We start from the raw sequence: 22,266 nt of genomic DNA, 5'->3' as shown, positions 1-22,266 counted from the left end.
TAGTTTTTCAAAATTTGCATTGTTTTCTAGCAATAATTTTCAAATGAAATTCAAAAGTTTAGGTTTAACCTCTTAAATATGGAATGTAAGTAATAAATATCACTAATTACATATTTGAGATAATCATTTATAAAAATAAATTAAAAAGGATAAAAGCAAATAAGTTAGACATATCATTAAATTTTAAAATTGTCTAAAAATATCTATCAAAATATAATTTTCTTATTAATTCTTTTTACTTTTAATGATGTTGTTAGAATACTAAAAAAAATATATCAAAATATCTAAATTGACTGTAGAAGTTTGAATGAATTTTGTTATTCTTTTAAATAGTTGCCAAATTTTACTATTTTGAAAAATGTCTATTATTTTACATATTAAACTATTTGGAAAAAGGTATTTAGTAATATATTATAAAAAAAAGTACAAAAGTTGAACAAGAATTTTACAAAGGCTAAATTTTCACGAAATTTTATTATTATACTAAATGCCCAAATAAATCAAACCGTTGGGAATTGAATTTATCTTTTTATTAAAAGAAAAAACTAAATTTAGATGACCATAACCGTAATTTGATTCTTATAATTTGAATTGTCATAGCATGCAACTATATTATTCAAAAGACTAAAACGTCACATATATAGTAAATTATTCTAATCCTTAATACTTTTTTTTCTAAGATTTCAATCAAAACATTTTTTTTTTTTGTGTGTGTTAAAAATTCTTTTAGTTATTTTAACTCGTGGAATTATAATTACCGAATAATTTCTAACAAATTTAAGTGTGTGCTCTATTAGACATATTTTAGTGAAAAAGTGAGACATTTTGAAATGATTTGTAAACATACCTCTTCTGGTCTTTTATAGAAATTAAGTGTCTCTTCAAATGGCCCAGCATGAACATGATAAACTATAAACTACACTAGTGAAGAGTGGAGAGACACATTACACTTTATAATGAAAAGCCATACTTTTTTTTAAAGAGCCTAAAAAATGATATATATGTATGCATATAATTATGATTTAATAAAAAGTGTTTTTGTGGTGAAACTAAAATATAGTCCATCCACGTGTAAGAAACTATTAATTTAAGATTAGATGTTCGATCATTTCTATCATATATTGAAAAAAAAAAGAACATTTTTTATCTGTAATAAAATAAATTGAAATTGATAGACAATTATAAAGTTTATTAATGTTTATCGTTGATAAAATTTAATATATTATAAAGGTTCATTCTTTACCACTTTTCACATGGAGTTGTTTAGAATATCATGAAAAAGTGGTAATAAAGGATTTTTTTTTCTTCGTAGGATGTTTAATTCAACCCATAATCTATGATTTTTGTTCATGAAATAAAATCAAAGAAAGAAAGAAAGACTATTTTAATGTGAAAAAGGTAATCCCAAACCCACTTTAGAGATGTATGGATGAAGATCAAGATAGTTTCAAACTTTTCAAAACGAAAAGATAGAGACAGAGAGATCTATAGATCAAACGATATGAACATTGAACACGAGCTTAAAATGCGAATAGTAATCAAAATTATTAAGGAAACAAAAAAGGAAATTGTAATTGGAAAAGAAAAAAAAAATCAAAACCGAAGACCTTTTCATTGGGAAACACAACGACCGACAAGTCGTGTGGATCGGAGTATTATCTCTTTTCTTTTCCTAATGGGATATTGAGAATCATTCTTCTTTAAATACCCACAAACCTCCATTCCATTTGGCCGAGATTTTGCAGCTCGTTTTCGATTTCCGACATCGAATATTCAATTTCTGTTATTTTTCGATCTGGGGTCGTCGATTTCACTGATTTAAGCTCTTTTTTGAAGTGGGGTTTTCGAATTCTTTTTGACGAACAAATGGAGGGTGTTGATCATCTTGCCCATGAGAGGAACAGGTCCCAATTCGACGTTAATGACATGAAGATCGTTTGGGCTGGTTCTCGTGAAGCGTTTGAGGTATCTGATCGAATGTCTCGACTGGTTGCTAATGATCCGGTGAGTAATTTCTGTTCCACAGTCTTTAAATTTCTGTACATTCTTTAAATTTTTGTAATTCATTTGATTGAAAGGATTTTTTGTGTGATGTTTTTGGTTTAAAGGCCTTTCGAAAGGACAATAGGGTCCATTTAACAAGGAAGGAATTGTTTAAGAACACTCTTAGGAAAGCAGCTTATGCATGGAAGAAGATTATTGAGCTTAAACTTTCTGGTATGACTACTTGATTTGAGCTCCTTATGTGGATTATGTTGTATTGTATTCTTATTTTCTTGAACATTTAATCACTTCGTGTTGTTATTTCTTTAGAGGAGGAAGCTGGTAGATTAAGGTTCTTTGTGGATGAGCCAGCATATACGGATCTTCACTGGGTCAGTTGACTCTATTCTCTTTGTTGGCATTACAACAACAATTACAGGCTAAATTGTTGGCTGTATGACTTTTGTTTTGTTTGACAACTCTGTGGATAAATATCGGTCTCCATCATCTTGCCTTTTAAACTTTTGGAATTTCGTTTAATGTTCCATTTCTCATTCTCTGTTTTTTTCTTTGTTTTAGGGAATGTTCGTTCCGTTCCTTAAAGGTCAAGGTACTGAGGAGCAGCTACAGAAGTGGTTGCCATTGGCATATAAGATGCAAATAATTGGTTGCTATGCTCAAACCGAACTTGGTCATGGTTCAAATGTTCAAGGGCTTGAGACAACTGCAACGTTTGATCCAAAGACAGACGAATTTGTCATACACAGTCCTACACTAACCTCAAGCAAAGTAAGTACAGTGGTAACTGTATATTCAGGCAGGGGAAGTTAGTTACCTCTTACCTGTATCGGATTGATCTGTATCAAACCCTGTTTCATCTTTCTGTGCCAATAATTAAAGAATTTGTTTCCTTTAGGTGTGTAAATTGAATGGATTAGATTGATAATGAAGAGAAATTTTAATTAAATTTGCTATTTTGGTGCCTTGATCAACTGTAGAGTTGTAATCCAATAAATTGACTGTAGTTTATAATATCTTTTTGGTTGATAGTTGGTATTCACACTCAACATTGATGTTTTAACTTTGGCACCTCTGTATTTAGGTATGAGAATATGCCGCACATTCCTTGTCTCTTACTTTCATTCCTTCTTTCTTGTGAACAGTGGTGGCCTGGTGGTTTGGGTAAGGTTTCAACACATGCAGTTGTATTTGCTCGTCTTATTACCAACGGTCGAGATTATGGAGTGCATGGTATGCACACTATGAATGCTTTCATTCCTCTAGTTCTTGATCCTTATTTATTATTTCTAATCAGAAAGTTTCCATTTTGTAGGTTTCATAGTCCAGATAAGGAGTTTGGATGATCACTCAGTTCTACCAGGCATAACCATTGGAGATATTGGTGTGAAATTCGGGAATGGAGCTTACAATACTATGGATAATGGGGTCATGCACTTTGATCACATCCGCATCCCAAGGAACCAACTGTTGATGAGGTTATTTCTATTTTCTGTTTTATCTTGTTTGTTTTATCTATTCATTTTCTGTCACCTATTCCTTACTATCATATTATATCTCTCTATGTTTTTCTTGTACATTGTTCGTGTCTATCTATTGGGAATAGGAATGGGATCATTTTCCTTGTTGGTTCTTATTGCTTGATTTTTCTTGTTTGAGGGATGAGCCATAGCGAATCTTATTTCTATTATTCAATTTTACAAAAATTTTAAAAACAAAGAAAATACAGAAAGAACGACACTCTAAGTGGTGTGCATATATATCATGCATTCAGTCGATTAAGCCTTCTAAAGTTGGCTCTAAACTTCACAGGTTTTCTCAAGTAACAAGGGAAGGGAAATATGTGCAATCAGATGTTCCTCGACAACTAGTTTATGGCACCATGGTATACGTTAGAAAGACAATTGTAATTGATGCTTCAAATGCCTTATCACGTGCAGTCTGTATTGCAACAAGGTACAGTGCTGTTCGTAGACAATTTGGATCACAGGATGGTGTGGAAACTCAGGTATCAGTTTAGAAGATTCTATGTTAAGGGTATATTTGTAATTACCATTAATTTAGGCTGTTGTAGTCACGTTAACTAGTCTGTGTCAATTTTGTATCTAGTTAGATATATTTGTTTTTCTTTTCAAGAGTTTTATTTATTTTACGGTTTCGACCTGCAATTATTAACATTCTGCTCTGATTAATTCCCCTGGTAATTATTGCTAGTTTCTTGTGTGTAACCAACTCATCACAATTATTTTTTCCATATGGGTTCATGAAATCAAGACCAACATAAATACAAATAGTTGAGTATACAATTACCAATCTGTCTTAATGTCCATGTTAGAAGTAAAACATAGAAAAAATTGCCTCGACGACGTTAGTTTGCTGTGCCAGATTGTTGATGAATAATGTTTTCTCATGTGTTTGATCTTTTAGGTGATCAACTATAAAACGCAACAAAGTAGGCTATTCCCTTTGCTGGCTTCTGCCTATGCTTTCAGATTTGTTGGTGAGTGGTTACAATGGCTATACACGGATGTGACTCAGAGACTCGCTGCCAACGATTTCTCAACCTTGCCTGAGGCTCATGCATGCACTGCAGGGTTGAAGTCAATCACAACGGCTGCAACTGCTGTGAGTGTCTTTCTCTTGCAAGTCCTCTCAAGGACCAACCATTGGGTTGTGAGCATAATGTAGAAATGTTCAACTCCATAGTTCTTTTCTAAGAAAATCCTATACTTATCCTCTTTAGACTACTAGCAGAATTATTGGTCCTTAATTGTTTTATTGGCATTTGTATTACCAAGCACCACCTTTATTTTACTCTCAACCTTAATTTTAAATTGTAATTGCAGGATGGGATCGAGGAGTGCAGGAAGTTATGCGGTGGCCATGGCTACCTCTGTAGCAGTGGGCTTCCCGAGTTGTTTGCTGTTTATGTCCCTGCCTGTACATATGAAGGAGACAATGTTGTGCTACTTTTACAGGTGTGGTTCAACTTTTTAAGAGAGTTATAATTGTGACTTTGTGTTAAACTTCTCAACATGGGAAGCTCTATTTTATTATTTGATTATTCCTTATAAAGAAAATGAAAACCAAAACAAATTTCTGCTGGAAGAATGAACTAAATCATTCAAGTTGTCTTCAATCCATAAGATTTTGGCGTTTGAATCTAGATGTGAACTCTTCCTCAGCTGACTATTATCGAGGGTATATAACTAGATTTGTTAAACTTATGTTGTATATTATATATAGGTTGCACGATTTCTCGTAAAGACCGTATCCCAGTTGGTGTCTGGGAAGAAGCCCGTTGGTACAACAGCTTATATGGGACGACTTCAACATCTGATGGAATCCACTTGCAAAGTTCAGAAAGGTAATTTGTTATAAAAAAGAGATAAATATTTGGACGTGAAGTTACAATAAAAATCACAGGGACCTGGTTACTTATTTACTGATTTTCTTGTCAATTCTGGTTCTCTGCAGCTGAGGACTGGTTAAACCCAAGCATCGTTCTCGAGGCTTTTGAAGTACGGTCAGCTAGGATGTCTGTTGAATGTGCCAAAAGACTTAGCCAGTTTACCAACCAAGAAGAAGGTGTGTCTGCTTCTCCCTGGATGAAAAATGGATTTCATTAAGAAAAATCAGTATTTTAAGAAATGTCGAAATAACCAACCTGTAATTTTCTTTTTCCTTCGACCAATTTGCTTGTGTACATGATGGCTATTGTTCTCCTAATCTTGTAGAGGTTTCATTATCCTTTATTATACTGCAGGTTTTCATGAACTTTCTCCTAGTTTAGTTGAGGCTGCAGTTGCACATTGCCAACTAATTATTGTCGCCAAGTAAGTTTCTTGTTAGATTCACAAATCCTTGAAAGCTTTGATTCTTTTGAACTGGTCTTTTAACATACAGAGCATAACCCAATTTTCGGGATTCGTGTTTTCAGCCTGCTTCTCAGTTCCTTTACTGATTATTTCGAAAATCTTTGGATTTCAGATTCATTGAGAAACTTCAAGGAGATATACCTGGAAATGGAGTAAAAGATCAACTGCAGAAACTTTGTAGCATTTATGCTTTGTTTACTCTACACAAACACTTGGGTGATTTTCTTTCCACTTCCACCATCACTCCTAAACAGGCTTCACTTGCTGATGATCAACTTAGATCTCTATATGCCCAGGTTTGAACCCAAGAACATTACCCTCTTGACCTTTTAGTTGTTGAAGGAGAAACCGTCTTCTAACCTGATGTCAAAATTCCCTCTTTTTGTAGGTTCGACCAAATGCAGTTGCTCTTGTTGATGCGTTTAACTACACCGACCATTACCTCGGCTCAATTCTTGGCCGGTATGATGGAAATGTTTACCCAAACCTCTACGATGAGGCATGGAAGGATCCTATGAACGACACGGCCGTGCCTGATGGCTACCACGAATATATCAAACCATTGCTTAAGCAGCAGCTCAGAAATTCAAGGCTATGAAGAATTGAATACGTATGGTGTAACAAAATGTTATGCTCTTGATAATTTGTAATAAGTTAATGGATTCAGCCTGGGATTCTATACTCCTGAATGAATTCGCCATTGTTTTAGATCGAATTACTGCTCTACTAATTTTAAGTTCCTTATAAGAAAAAAGGTAGGTTTTCTTTTGATATCTTGTAACACTTGTTCCTTTTCTGAGTCAATAATAAAAAATAAAAGTTGAAGTTTCTTATTCCCCTTTTGTTTTTATTATCTATTGTCGTTGGTCGTTATTTTATATATTGAATGCATATCAGTCGGATTAAATAATTCAGAGAAGGTACAGAATAAAATATGATTGGATTAAAAAGATTTGTTAAAGCTTTATCCAAAATAAGATTTATCACTTAAGTTACAAATATTTATAAAGAGAAATGAAACAAGATAGAGTATTAATTAAAGAATATAAAAAAGAAATCACTTTTGACATTTAAATTTGTCAAGTTGTATAGACTCAGAATAAATTTTAGTTTCATCAATTATGATCCTAACTTGCCAATCAACAAGCAACACTTTTAGCCAACACCTCTAACCCTCTAACAAATAAAAGCTCTCTGTCTCTCTTTTCAGTAGAAGAGTATGTTTTGATGACTAGAGAAAAAAATATGTACTTTTTTTTATAAAAAAATCAATTTTTGTTGGAATTTTTTCTTTAGATTAACAGTTAAAAATTTTTGGGTTCAATTTCTTTTAAAATAACTTATTTTCAGAACTATTAAATAACTAATTTGTATATTGATCAAAGTCATTTGTGCTTAGTAGATTATTCTTATTGAAATTAATGGTTTGTAAAGACTTACATTGTTTGTTTTTTTTTCTTTGGTCAAAGTTAGTGGATGGATTAGCAAAAATTGAACAAAGATATATGCAAAACTTTTGAACCAAATAGTTACCAAATTAATCTTAGATTATGAATCCACAAGTAGTGAGAGAAGATGATCATGAAAGAAATGAAAATCTTACTAGATGTTCGTTAAAATCTATATAAGCAAGTAGTCTACATCTGGTAAATTGCTCCCTCAAATCTTTATTCTGTATTGATAAATCAATTTATTTACTTAACCAATCCATCAAATTTACAGTAATTTATTCGCCAAGAAAAATATTAACTTACAGTATCTACTTTGTATAATGTGTATGGGTGTATGTATATCTTCAACAATACAAAGGTTTCCTCTGTGCTGCAGCATTTGCATATGAAGTGACAACGTCTTCTTTTTCCTTGTCTTTCGTACAGTGGAGACTGGAACACACAGCTGCAATATCATATAAGCACAAAGAACAGCAGAAACTTACATGAGTTTGACACTCAAAGCATGAGAACTACCAACTAAAAGTTCAGAATTAGAATGGGAAAATTCAGTGTTGGGTGATGCTAATGTAACCACTTTCTACACATACTTGATAAAAGACAACACCTATCTAGACACTTTTTGGAGAATCTTACATAAATGTATATATTATTCCTTTCTAGATTTATCTTTACTCTAGAAATATCTTAGCCTTTTTCTTAGAAGACTCCCATGAATAGTGATGACTTTATAAAACATCCAAGGTAACTTTAGATTTAAGAAGCGCAAAAGATCTCATGTCTATAAACAGAAAGTTTGTAAGACCCCACAACTTTAAAAAAAAGGTGTCTGACAATGTTTATAAAACCTAACAAACTTAATGTCTAATTACTACATGCCCCTTACTCCTCATCATACTAATTACCCCAATATATTCCTAACTAGAGGTCTTATAATGTTTCTTTAAGTAAGCAAAATTAGAAAAAGGTGAATAAAGTTAATGAGTGAGTATTGAGACCGGGGAGTGATAGAGTTTTCTCTCAAGAGTGTTAATCTTTGTACTCTCTCAATGAAAGTTTCTTTCTTCAAAAATTTGTCCCTTTCCCCTTTGTCACTAATTGTTTTCTACTTTACCTTCTTTCCCTTGACAATCTTTTCACTATGCACAATTGCTCTATTTATCTAGACACAAGTTATCCTTCAACAAAAATCCTTTTCAATATTATCCCAAACCTTCACAAACATTTCAAAACTACCTTTAGAATTACAAAAGTGAAACTGGAACTTAAAACAGTATGGTAGTGACCTACAACAATGTGGTAGTTTTGAAACATTTTGTGAAAAGAACTTTTGAGACAATAAGAATACTTTTGAAATAAAAAGCAAAGTTCGTGGACATTTTTCTACAACTTAGGCCAAATATTTTAACAGTACTTGCGATGGAAAGCATTGAAGTACTCCTAAACACAACAAATATAAAGCTTCATAAAACAAACGATTATCTATGCTGTACCTGTACATATGCTGCTTGAATCCCGAGTGCCATTCTATTCCTTAGGCGTGGTTGTGTTAATTATCAAGATGACAATATATATAGACTCTACTCAAGACAATACCAACATCGAGGCAACAAACTTGGGACAACTTTCTTCTTACTCCACAGTAAATTACTCTTTTCCGTAAACTCCTGAGCTCTGTTAAGACATTCGGTTCTACACAGTTTTTCATTCAAATCAGAAGATCAAAGAGGTATTATGTCCGAGGGATTGGAAACAGATTCAGTCTACTAAACCAAATTGAGTGCAGAACCATGTGAAACAAATCATACTTAAGGGGTTTTGGGTTCCAAAGAAAGTGTTTCTGAACCATCTTCACATTTATCTGCATTGTAAGATATCTCTTCAATGGGATAGCCGTTAGAATCTCCTTCAACTTGGGAATATCCTTTTCAGCCACTACCACAGAGAATGCACTCCAATCAAGAAACTCACTAAAAGGAAGCACAAAATTATCAGCAATAATTACCGGGACACATTCATAGTAAATGGCTTCAATTATCCTTGGGCTGTTCACTTCGTATCCCATTGGACATATGCAGTATTTGCTTGACTTCATATGTTGTATATATGTCATCTTACGGGAGACTCTCAGTGGCAAAGGTCCATAAACTCTAATATCATCATCTTTGTCATTCCAATGCTTCAGAAGTATTGGACGGACTCTCCCATGCATGTTCCCAGCAAAGAAAGCAAGAATTGGCCGCTGTGATACCCTTTTCCCACCAACATTCCTAAGTGGTTTCCTTGGTGTCCTTATAGTAGTTTCTGGCAAGGAAACATCCTTCCCAAGTTTGAAAACCCCTTCTGAGAGATCAGCATTGCATAAAGCCTTTATGGTGTGTTGGCTAAGTTCTCTATGTTCATTGACAGTATAGGGGCCCTGCAGAAAGTTTGTGACACATCAAAAGAAAGAAAATGGTTAACCATAAGAGTAGTGGCTTCAGCAATCTCTGCCAGTTGCCAGTCTGTTTAAGTGCTGATATAATTAAATATAATAACTCATCGGTAAATGTAGGCTTTTGGGTCAATTGGTGATTTAATACACTCAAAGAAATCTGAGATGAAGAAATAGGCTTCTCACCCAGTCATGACAAGCAACAAGGAAATGATCGTAGCCGTGTGTGCGGTTCCAATATGGATACTTTCCAGCAATCCAATTCACATGGTCCCTCAGGTATATTGACAATGGTTTCATGTTGTGAGAATCAGGCACATAAAGAGCCGTCTGCAGCTGACGAGAACTATATGCAAGATAAAATAAGTGCGCCTTTTCTGGGTCTTTGGTGACAAACTGCCTGTTTTCCTCCATCAGCTTCATAAACCACCCTTCAGAAGCATAAATTCCCCTCAGATGGGGAGTGTGAAAGATAGGTCTAGATCCATCTCGGTATATGTAAACTTTGAGTATCAGTTCCATCAGTTCATAACTCCTGACATTTTGGGGAAATATAAAGGAGTTAGTTGTATTAAACCACCAATTCATCCAAAAGCTTAAGCTAGTGGTTGAAGGCAAATTTAATTATATATCACCAACACTCCCCTCACTTGTGGGCTTGAAAGATTTGAAATGCCCAACAAGTGGAATCAATTTTACCTCACTTTTGGGTTTGAAATCTTTGAAAGGCCCAACAAGTGGAAATTGATTTTAATTGGGGAGGAAACAACAATGCAGTGGCTTGAACACAGGACCTCCCTAGACCACCTGCTCTGATACCATATTAAACCACCAATTCATCCAAAAGCTTAAGCTAGTGGTTGAAGGTAAATTTAATTATATATCACCAACAAGTTGATTACGAGTACCGAAAAGGGGAATGGCATGTATAAGGAATTAGACAAAATCCAGAGGATTATCATGTATAAAAAAAAAATGTAGTAAGCGGACTTTATTGGAAACATTCTTCTCCCTCTGCGAATCATACATGCTTCCTAGAACTTAGATGCTGGCTTCCCAACTCTTTCCATATGGTATACTAATCGCTATTTATCTGTTTTTTCAAATATTTCTTGCATGAGCTGACTCCCACCACCATAGAAAGTAAAAGAGATTCTGACATCATAAAATACTTAACTTATATAATCTCATTTACAAATTTAAGTTAAAATAGAGGTACTGATGATGCAAATACCTTTTGAAGATAGATACATTCAAGAACAAAGGGGCATACAGATCAGCATCATCTATTACTGTTGGAGCATGCTTAAGCTCCTCCTTTGCATAAGCAAGTGCTTCCACAGGCTTCAAGGACCAAACATGCCTCTGGATTACATATACATAACATGGTCATCAGAATATTACAATAACTTTACTCTTTATCATTAAAACAAAAGGAAATAAAATTCCAAATTGCCATACCTCCAATGCAGAGGGTGGTCTCCTAGGTGGAGGAGGAGGAGTTAGAATAATTGGCTTCTCTTTCAATTTGGTATGCTTCCTTCTTCTAGATGATTTTCTTTTTTTAGGAGATGTCTCTCTCTCCTGATTCACTGAAACAAGTTGAACCATTTGATCTGTAGCATTTTGCAGGACAACAGAGTTCAACAGTATCAATGGGACCCTTTCTGTACTATTCTTGTGGGTTTCATTTAATTCCATGGTTTCCTCCATGGATTCATATAATATAACTGTTGCTGGTCGAGAAACGAACCATGTGTGCAATGGATAAGGAAGTATCAACACTTGAAGGGCAATGCCTCCAACAGTCAAAATGGCACCAATAAGACATACTTTTGTCCAATTTATTTTATTACTTATTGAAATCCTAAAGACTTCTCTCATTACGTATAGAGAAAAACGCTGCAATAGTTTATTCATTTCATTGTAACAACGTTTGCAACCCTATCGATCCATGAAAGACTAGTTCTAGAACACTGCATCATTGTGATGTGAGAACAGATATAGAAGTTTAATCCATTGGAACAAGTATTCAAGGCCAGGCAACATCTAAAAGGATGTCAGAGCTTAAAAGGACTCAATTAAGTTTTCTGTCTCATTGAATGCAGTCGGATATCATGAGACTTCAGCACCTGCCAATGAACATTTTTAAAGTCATATTGACTGAACAGAATATTTCTGCAAGTACGAAAGTAGGTACAATATAAATGAGATGTTTGAAATGGATAGTTGATTTTCTATTTCATGCATTCAATTTCTCCTAAAAACAGGTCTTTTGTGTTACTGCCTAAAATAAACCCCAGAATATAGCAAGCATTGAGTGCCCATCAAGGGAAAAGAAAATCATCGAATAAGAATATCTTTAAGGCTACTCAAACTTCAAAAGGATGTAAAAAGAGTTTATCATGAAGTAAAAGTTAAAAATATATCAACCTAATCATAGCTGACTGAAATATATAGCTTTGACCAAGTTTAGAGCTTCCAATTTCCCTCTATGTTGTTGAACTCATGGGAAGTTATATGCATCTTGAATTTAGTTTCAATTAATTAGGGAAGTCATGCTCCAAATCTTATATATTATCTAATTTCCATTGAGAGGGAAAAGGAAATTAAGTCACAAATGACTTTCAGTTATGGCTATCAGAACTATAAGAGAAACGTGATCCCCCGTTCTCCTAACCAATATTTCTCAATTAAGTTCAATTAGTTTCGCTTTCACTTCTCCACTTGCTTACAGTTGTTGTGAAAGGTTTCGATCTTGAAGGTTATATGAATGGTAAAATTCCGCCTCTTGAGAAGTTCTAAACAGTAACTTCTCTGAAAAGAGGTCTGGAGCTGTATTGAACAAAATATAGGTACACAGTTCACGTGATCAGTTCATGAGAGAATCTCCGTTGAAAGAAGCTGCTATACAACATGCTTATAATCTCTGTTATTAAAAGCTAACCGAAGAAATGGAAAATAACAACCCAATTTCTTAAATCGTAGATTGACCCAAAAGCTTGTGGGTAAGGGTAAATTCAATTATATATCACCAACACAATTAGTTATTATAAAAATATGTAAATCAATTTTAAATTCCAAAAATCTAAAATGAAAAATACAGAATACAGGGTATCAATCAAAATGCAGTAATCAAAGAGAAACATGATTATTACCCTCCAATTAAACATCCACAAGATTTAAACCCATTGAACAAACACCAAATTCTATGTATCAAAAACTTCATAATTCTCAACCGTCAAAATCTTAAGTCGCACGGAAATTGGAAAATCGTGTACTTCTCAGCTATGCAAAGTCGAAATAAAGTTGAATCAATTAATTCTAAACAGAAACGATGCTAATCGAGTAGAAATTAAAAAAAAATGAAAAAAAAACGTGTGGAGAAAGGAAAAAAAAAAGATTAACAAGATCATTACATCAAATTGCATACCTGGGTTCAGAAAGCCGGAAACAGAGAAAACTGGACCAAAATGAAGATGGTGATGAAGTCAGAGAAGAACAGAAACGGGAAAGGATATGAAAGGATGGAGAATGAAGGAAGAATGAGAAAGAAGGGGAAAAGAAAAGAAGAGCAGAAATGGAAAACAGAGGGAGTGGAAGCAAATGGAGGGAAATTACACAGTGGCGACAAATGCGGGAACGGTTCTTATGCATAATATATACACACAGCTTTTTTTTGACTTATGATCCAATGTACAAATTAAAGAAAAGAATGCCTCAACCAAATTAAAATAATTAAAATCATAATCACAACTGCTTGATCTATTTTCGTACATTCACCACAGATCAATATAGACTATTATGTACATTGTACATCAACGTAGATATACTAAGTAGTCTATTTTTATCTATTATAAATTAATTATGATATTAGGTAATAATTTTAAATAGGTTTTTTCATATTACTATATCACTTTTAAAGTTTTGGTTTTTAGTTTAGTTGTATGTTATACTTCCAATTTCTATTTCTATTTTCCACTGAGTTGAATTTTTCATGTTAACGTTCATCAATTAAATTAAAATAATTGTGAAAATGAAATTTTAGAACTACTTTTAATGATGAAAAAATTAGTGAATCCTAATCCATTATAATTCTTTAAAACTATTACATTTTGAAAATGGTCTTCGCAATGAATTATAGTAAATTAGAACAAAACAAATTTAGATTTGTTTATGTAGTTTATAAATTTGAAACATTCTCCTTCCTATAAAAGTAGTTGTTTCAAACTATTTTTCACTCGTTTATAATTCACATGAATTTTCAATAAATCTCAAAATTTAATCTTAACAACTAGTTTGTTACATCTTTTTCATTAACATTTTTACTATAAATTTTAAAAAAACATTCCCATATTATGATTTTTTCATAAAAGATTGTAATTATTTAATCAATTTAAAAAAAAAGTTAACTTCGACGGACCAAACTTATAATTTACCAAAAATACAACTGAAAATTAACAATTTGAAAGCATGTACACTAAAATTAAACATATTTTAAAATAGAGAAATGAGTATATTATTAGAATTTTATTCAAATATAAAAACGAGTGTGTAAGACAAATTATTTGACGTGGCAAAAAAGAACTTTACAAAATGTTAGACTTAGACTTAGATACGCGAAGCCACGGCGTCCTCGGGGCAGAGGATGTGTCGTCATATACAACTGGCGCCACGTGATTGGTGATATATTGGTAGTTACGGAAACTCGTGGAGTACAGCTTGTGGTTTAACTAACTTATCTCTACATACTTCAAATAAAATAAGAAAAGAGAGATAAAACTTTGGTCAATTTGATTTTTGATGTTTTAAATTGACATTTAAAAAAAATGGGCTTTTCCAAAAATAGTAAAAAACATTATGATAATAGAATTTATATTTGGTAAAACTAGTAAATTTAAAAGTAATGACTTTCTAATACCTCTATTATTATTGTTTGATAGTCATTTGATAGCTGTATAATTATTGATAGCCGTTTGATATTACTAATTTTGTCATATTCGCAATATGCAAAAATTGATACAATGATAAGTTTTTTCTAAATGTTTTTGCCATTTGATGCAATTTTTCTTCAAAAAATAGGAGAACTGGTAAAAATAGCAAAAAAAAAATATTTATGACAATAAAGTCTGTCTCACTACATTTTCTAAATTGCAAATGTAGTAAATTTAAACATCTACAACCCTTCGATAGCATATGATATTCCTAATTAATTGTCATATTTGGCATATTCGCAATATGCAAAAAGAGATGTCGTAAGTTGTTTTTTAAAATATTTTTATCATTTGATGCAATTTTCCTTAAAAATGTCTATCAACTGAGTATTAGTTGTAAATATAGCTATTAGATTTAAAATAATTAAGTGTATAGCAACATTCACCAACCGACTTTACAATACTTGCGATTCTTTTTTAAAATATTTTTATATACTTGTTATTATTTTTAAAATGGCTACTCATTATAGTTACCGATCGTAGATCTATTAAAAAATATACACTAATAGGGAAGATCGTGGCTTCTCATTTATCATCTCTCTTTTCTTTGTTGCTCATCTCTTCCGCTACCTATTCTTGCATGATGTCTTTGGAGTTGAGTTGAATGAGGGATAATAATAAATATTAATCTTAGTCATAGACGATGTAATGTGATATACCTTTCATTTTAAGAAAAACGTTAGTAAGTTCTTTTCAAAGTAACTTAAAATTTTAGGAGTTTAAAACACAATTGAAACATAACTTACAAATTTTGAGATATGTATATGTTGTAATTTAATAACGTAGAGCGTATTAACTATTTAAGGGGTTGGTTGTCTATAAAATTACGTAAGAGTGGAGTGGATTGTTTTAGCTCACTTCATGTTTGGACCTAATATTATGATAATACTTGTTTTACTCCTCTTTTTGCTTCTCCTCACTCCTCATCTCTCATTAAGCTCCAAATATTTATTCACTTTGCACCTCAAACACAGATTATAATAGACTATTATAATTCTTATACTATTATAAGTCACTCGTCGTCTCAAACGCTTCATAAATCTTTAAAGATGTGAGTAATTTATATTGTGTCAATTACTTAAACCTCTTGTCTTTTGTGGGTGTGACTATTTTGAAAGAGCTAGGATTGTTCATTTGTGAGTTCAACGTGTATTTTTTAAGGAGCCATTGGTTATATATGTGAAGTATTAACCATTTTTGAAAGAGTAATATTATTGGGAAAAAGAATTTGGACGTTGCTAGTGTTCATTGTTTGAATAATAAATAAATCAATGTTCTTTCAAGCTATACTCCAAGTTACGAATTGCCTGATTTTTGATTCATTTTGAAAGATAAAGTTAAAGTGAGAGGGAGTCTCACGACTTGAGGAAAATTTAAGTCTTTTTGAAAGGGAATCTCCATCTTAGGAGAACTTAAAACACTTTTCACTAATATTACAACTTAAGCAGAGTCCAAGTCATATTTGGAAGGCAGTCTTGCATCTAAGGAGAACATAGGTGAACAATTGAATGGTTTTCTTGTTTGAAAGTCACTATAATCTTGTTACTATTACAAATAGCTATTGTAGTGTAATTGCTTATCATTTATATTACCGAATTCATCTTTTTTGGACACAATATCCTCCAAACATAGATGATATTCACCCAACTGGTACATCATATGTTCTTTTTACATGTTACTACTTAACATTACTTACAACATTTTTTTATGTGCATTAGATACCTCGAAACAAAATTCAAATACTATAAGGATAGACTATATATATATATATGTTGAAATGATTTGATAAAAATACATAATCTTCACTCTCCCAAAATATCGTGATTCATGTGTTACATCACAACTTCCCTAAATGGGCCAGCTTTGAAGAATGCCCATCTTGTGCCGGCCCATAAACAATGTAAACGATGCCATATGGGCTCACGCATCAACGACGTCGTTTGGCAAGACCAAAAGATATGCTATCAAGGCACAAATCTTGCTCACGTGTCATCCAATACGTAGAGGTTCAAATTATAACCAATGAAACATTGAAACGTCACCAAAGTACTCCGACGTGGACTCCACCATCAAATCCCATAGGCCGCAGCCAGCAAAAGAATTAGAGCCAATTAACAAAATCTCAAACCTGAAATTTGTCTGGCAATAGACACATAAGCCCATTAAAAAACCACTAATTTACAAAATTACACAATCATTTAACACTTTTCGAAAAGGTTATTATAGTCATTTCGTATCTCCCAAAATTTCCCATAAAAATAAAAAAAGAGGGAAAATAAAGAAATAAAGGAGAAGAAGAAGAAGAAGAATCTGGTCTGTTTCAATTCAACTTCTTCATGAATTTTTCCTTTCGGAATTGCCGCTCGGGCGCATCAATGGTAGCTTAGGTTTTAGATTGCTACTCTTCTGTTCTTGTTTCGATCTCTTGTAATTTTGAATTTAGTGTTTCTTAAACATGGCTGCTCCGTTCTTCTCAACGCCAATTCAGCCTTATGTTTACCAGGTGCTCTCTTCTTCTTTGATTCGTATTTTGATGTTTCCAATTTTAAGTTTGATTCTGGATCCTGCTAGGGTTTAGGTAAATTCAGGAAGATGAAATGGAAAACTTCGATTGTTTGTCTTATTTCTTAGTTTAGGTTGGTTTTCCTGATCGTCTATTTGGTGGGTTTGATCCTGTTTGGTTTCGGCATTTTAATTTTGTGATTAAGGGTTTTACTATCCTTCGGGTATCATTGATTTTGAATTTCGATGGAGGCTTCTTCCACGCTTTGTAAATTGTTAACAAAGGGGGGTTTATTGATGATGGAGGACACTTTGTGATTCGAATAGGTCTGCGGGAATCATTTTTTAGTTATGTTCTTTCCAGCTTTCTTCGAACAGGCCAAATGTCAGATATACATTGTTTGGAGCACCAGGATTTTTCTTGAATTTGCAAATTATTGATTCCTTTTCGCTCCTAGATTATACACTGGTCTCGAGTGTGCTGGTCTTTCAAAATTAATAAACAACAAAACGAATTATGAACATGAGTTGACCAGTACGTTTATTTAATAGTAAGGTATCACGGCAATGCATTCGTCAGTCAACAATGGACGTGTGTAATAGATCGGTTTGAGGTATGAGTATGAACTCTATGACAGTGTGGAATTAGGCTTTTTATCTCAGTAGTAGTTCAAGAGGCGAGATATTTAAGCATTTACAAATCAACATCCAACTCATTGTAAAACCAATGTGGTATAACCCAACAATCTCTCATTACTTTTTGGTCCTTTGGGTTGGATCTGACCATCTACCCGATCAAGTTTGTAGAGTGTAGACTGCATGTGAAAGTTGTTATAACCTAGTTTTTTATTGTTTTTTATTTTTATGAAAACACAACTTTCGTTAAGAAAAGAAATGAAAGAATACAAGGGCATAAAAAAGAAACCAGCCCACAAAACCACCCTTTTAAAGGAAGGGGGACCAACTAAGTCGTTATAACCTAGTTTATATTACCACTCATTGGCCAAATGGGTCTTTCAACTCCAGAAGCTAGTTTTAGAGGCAAAATTTTACTTATCACCTAGCATCTAACTCTTTCAAAATTGACGTTGACATAATCCAAAATCATGATTACTGAATGTTAATTTGAAAAACCAAAAGATGAATAAGAAATATTAGACATTGGCTCATGACAGTTCTTAGACTAAAGAATGGATGTTTGTGATATGTCAACAAACTTAAAAAGAAGTGATATGGGTTTCTGTCAGGGAAACATTCATTAGATGCCATCCTATTTAAAGCAGAGAAATATGAACGACTTAGAATAAAATTTGTCACCCTCTTGGTGTAGAGATCACCTTTAACTGATTTTTTCCGTCTCTAATATTTGAAACTTTGGAAGGATTGTATTTTAATAATTCTAATGAAGTTTGGTCGAATTGGAATCTAGTGTATGTTGTGCATTACTATTATTTTACTTATATTAGTTTGTTCTATGCCATGCTGTAGAGCCCACAAGATGCAATGATACCTTTTCAGATTTTGGGTGGTGAAGCCCAAGTACTACAGGTATATTATATATTGCTATTGTGATTGTCATTTAATGTCACATAGATAGAGCATTGTTAACTTCTTTCATATTTATTGTATCTCTTCAAGTATCACCTCTGTTAATTTTCTTGCTCATATTATGCTGACAGATTATGCTAAAGCCACAAGAGAAGGTTATTGCAAGGCCTGGTAAGTAGTGTTAGATTTATTTTTTCTCTTGCTTTCTATCTCTTCGTATAATAACATTTTGAGCTTTTAGAATATTGTTTCTATTTCTTAAAATGCTTCCCTTATGTCAAGTTCATGTTTAACGTGCTTGGGATATCAACCTTAACGTGCCTTCTACAATTGGTCAACATGTTTTTAACTTGTTCACAATATGGACATTATCTGGAGTGGATGCCCACCCCCCATAAAATGATTGTTCTGAAAATAATTAGTATTTTTAATTTGTGAATAGTTCGTGGTTCATGTTCTCTCCCATAGTGTTGGTCAATTAGGCACTAGAATCTAGATGTACAGATCATTGCTAACTTGATTATTTGTTAATGCTCTGTACCATCTGTTTGCTTGTTTCAACTGTAACTATTATTAATAATGTTCATGTGAAACTAGCAATGACAGCCTTACAAATTTCTTATTTCAAAAAGTTTTGTTTATGAGAACTGAGGTTCCCTTATAGTTAATCTACTTTTTCTTAATTGGGAAAGACTCGCCTGTTTCTTTGTTACCTACAGGGTACAACTGTATGTGCAACTGATACACTTATTTGCAGGCTCAATGTGCTTCATGTCTGGGTCTATTGAGATGGAAAATGTTTTTCTCCCCGAAAATGAAGTGGGTGTTTGGCATTGGCTATTTGGCAAGAGTGTCACTAGCATCGTTCTTCAGAATTCTGGTACAAGTGATGGATATGTTGGAATTGCTGCACCTTCTCTTGCCAGGATTCTTCCGGTTTGTGTTGCATTTTGTCGTCCTTTATTATTATTATTTAAAAAAAAAGGTTTAATCAATTGACTTTAGCTTCAATGTAGACCATTCTAGTTTATCCATAATTTATATAAATTTTTCCAATTATGTTGACAGATTGATATGGCAATGTTTGGAGGAGAGCTTCTATGCCAGGTAGAGAGTATTGTTTACTTTGTTGTTTGCCCAGTAGCTTCTCTTTGTTACTTATCTTCATAACTGATTTACCGCTGTGCCCTTCTAGTTCTCCCTTTCCTCACAGTGTTTGAAAGAAACTAAATTTATTTGTTTAACAAGTTGAAATTTTAGATATCTTGGATTCTGTTATTCAACTTATCTTCTTTCGGGCTCCATTGCCTGATAATTTTTGCCTCATTTTTTTATACGTAGCCAGATGCATTCCTTTGCTCTGTTAATGATGTGAAGGTTAACAACACAATTGATCACAGAGTACGCAATGTTGTCCCAGGTGTGGAGGTGAGCTCTGATTTATTATTCCTTATTGTCCGTGCTTTCTTGTATTCATTTTTGCCCTTCCTAATGTTGTTTATTTTCTTCTCTCTTGCTACTCTGGATCTTACTTTAGGGGTTTCTTAGACAGAAGTTATCAGGCCAAGGGCTTGCCTTTATCCTTGGGGGTGGTTCTGGTATGTGCTTCTCATTTTTCATTTTATTTTTGCAAATTCTTGAAAGGCCTGTTTATATCTGTATTCGATCATGAAAACGGAAAACACGCCTAGATTTCTACTTTGAGTTTTCATGTGACCTCAACCTTCTGGCTTGAGCAACACAAATGTTTGTTTTGTTATTGAAATTTATTTCGATGCTTGCAATGTGGTGAATCACAACTGCTGACCTTGAACTGTACCAAGTCAGATGCATGTATGCTAATATATTCCATTGGAATTAGATTTTATTCACACATCAAGTAGATGGAGTAATTTCTGTAATACTAACTTAAAGGCTGGTTTTGTTTTTCATTTAGAGATTTATGGTTCATAATTTACTAAGTATGATATATATATAGTGGCCAGAACCAGAAGGATATGGAGATCACATTATTGATACTGATATATTTATTTTAACGTTCAAGATGGAACAAACTTCATGCTTCAGCTTTTAGACAATTTAAGATTAGCTTTCCGCTTCAAAATAAGCAATGTATAGTATAAGTTTGCTAATAATGGAAGTCTTTTTTTTTTTTTTTGGTTCTGCTAGTCGTACAGAAAAATCTTGAGGTTGGTGAAGTTATAGCAGTGGATATCTCCTGCATTGTGGCTATGACCACTTCCATTGATGTCCAAATCAAATACAATGGTCCTGTGAGAAGAGCAGTATTTGGAGTAAGAGTTCTTTATTTTAATGGACTTTTCTTTTCGCTTTCCATGTCTTCTCTTCGTTGGTTATGCAATAATTCGATTTATAGGTTGTTATCTACACAAAGGCTGAATAGTTTACGTGCTACACTTCTCATAACTACAGTCAATTCTTACTCAGGGGTTCTGTCGAGTGAATATCTTATTCAACCTTCTCTTATCTCTCCATTCTTAAAGAAATTATTAAGTATCAGATCCCACAGTTTCGAACTCTCCTTGTTCTCGAGTTTTAACAGAACATTCTTCTTTATATTTATAGTAAATACTTGTTTTTTCACGCTTTAAGAAGGTCTCCCGTGATTGTGAAATTGCAGGGTGAAAACTTAGTGACAGCCACATTAACAGGACCAGGGATAGTGTTCATACAGAGTTTGCCATTTCAACGACTTTCACAACGCATCGCAAGGTAATTACTTAAGAATTCTTTTTAAGGCGCGGAAGGTGTAATGTTTCCGTTTTTTCCCTCAGAAACTTATCGAGAAAGCATGAATTTTTTGGTTGCAGGGCTGTTACATCCCCAAACATGAGGGAAAATCCAAAGTTTTTCGTTCAGCTTGCACTTTTCTTTTTTCTGGCGTATGTTGTGATTGTATCTTCAATAATCTTGACAGATGTATGATTCTATTTCTAGATCTTCCCTTTTTTAAATCTCTCCCAGGGTGATTAGTTAGGCTGAAATTGGAATTAACTAATACAAAGGTTTAGTTCTGAGTTGGATAACTTTTTCTTTTTGGTCGTTAATTATTGGATTTTATTATATAATATATATCGAAGTTGTGCAGATATTTTGAGCTGAGTAAATGATATCTTCCCACCTTGAGTTTTGTAATTTGGTATTTGTATTATTATCTATGCCTTCACTTTGTTGTATTCCCAAGAAGTGTGGGGATTTTGTTCTGAATAGAATTTAAAACTGAAAAGGATGTTATTGACTTTGTTGGTTGTTCATTTGTAAATGAAATATTATGTTTCACTTTCAATATAGTGTAGTTTGTTTTCCTTCAAAATGCCAATAAATTTTTCTTAAAAGAAAATGCAATTTCGAATGACGTGTGCTGATCATGGTGCTATCACATTTGTTGAGCTATGCACTTTTCTGATGGATAAATTAAAATAAATATATCGATTTAC

At 33.2% G+C, this 22,266-nt stretch overlaps 3 protein-coding genes across 3 annotated transcripts; 2 read left to right on the top strand and 1 right to left on the bottom strand.

Annotated features, from left to right (window-relative positions):
• Positions 1–1,582: 1,582 nt before the first annotated feature.
• LOC101222521 (peroxisomal acyl-coenzyme A oxidase 1) lies at positions 1,583–6,714 on the top strand. Its single transcript, XM_004152344.3, has 14 exons — positions 1,583–2,004; positions 2,109–2,217; positions 2,314–2,375; positions 2,563–2,772; positions 3,147–3,234; positions 3,317–3,479; positions 3,814–4,009; positions 4,429–4,626; positions 4,848–4,979; positions 5,248–5,368; positions 5,479–5,589; positions 5,768–5,837; positions 5,992–6,175; positions 6,268–6,714. Exons 1-14 carry the CDS (start codon positions 1,867–1,869, stop codon positions 6,475–6,477), a joined length of 1,992 nt encoding a protein of 663 aa, XP_004152392.3. The 5' UTR covers positions 1,583–1,866; the 3' UTR covers positions 6,478–6,714.
• Positions 6,715–7,461: 747 nt separating this feature from the next.
• Positions 7,462–13,425, bottom strand: LOC101210145 (probable glycosyltransferase At5g03795). Its single transcript, XM_004152376.3, has 6 exons — positions 13,198–13,425; positions 11,226–11,896; positions 10,999–11,129; positions 9,951–10,299; positions 8,824–9,749; positions 7,462–7,775 (listed from the first exon to the last, which is right to left on the bottom strand). Exons 2-5 carry the CDS (start codon positions 11,682–11,684, stop codon positions 9,063–9,065), a joined length of 1,626 nt encoding a protein of 541 aa, XP_004152424.2. The 5' UTR covers positions 11,685–11,896; positions 13,198–13,425; the 3' UTR covers positions 7,462–7,775; positions 8,824–9,062.
• Positions 13,426–17,017: 3,592 nt separating this feature from the next.
• Positions 17,018–21,964, top strand: LOC101222761. The gene is made up of 10 exons (XM_004152345.3): positions 17,018–17,261; positions 18,749–18,808; positions 18,940–18,979; positions 19,566–19,744; positions 19,877–19,915; positions 20,150–20,236; positions 20,346–20,406; positions 20,978–21,102; positions 21,450–21,541; positions 21,640–21,964. The coding sequence occupies exons 1-10, from the start codon at positions 17,214–17,216 to the stop codon at positions 21,752–21,754; spliced, it is 846 nt and encodes a 281-aa protein (XP_004152393.1). The 5' UTR covers positions 17,018–17,213; the 3' UTR covers positions 21,755–21,964.
• Positions 21,965–22,266: the final 302 nt, after the last annotated feature.

This window comes from Cucumis sativus, chromosome 5 (assembly GCF_000004075.3).
Source record: "Cucumis sativus cultivar 9930 chromosome 5, Cucumber_9930_V3, whole genome shotgun sequence".
In the NCBI taxonomy this organism is placed as follows: Eukaryota; Viridiplantae; Streptophyta; class Magnoliopsida; order Cucurbitales; family Cucurbitaceae; genus Cucumis; species Cucumis sativus.
The sequence above is the reverse complement of the archived record's forward strand: the minus strand, read 5'-3'. Positions and strand labels throughout refer to the sequence as shown.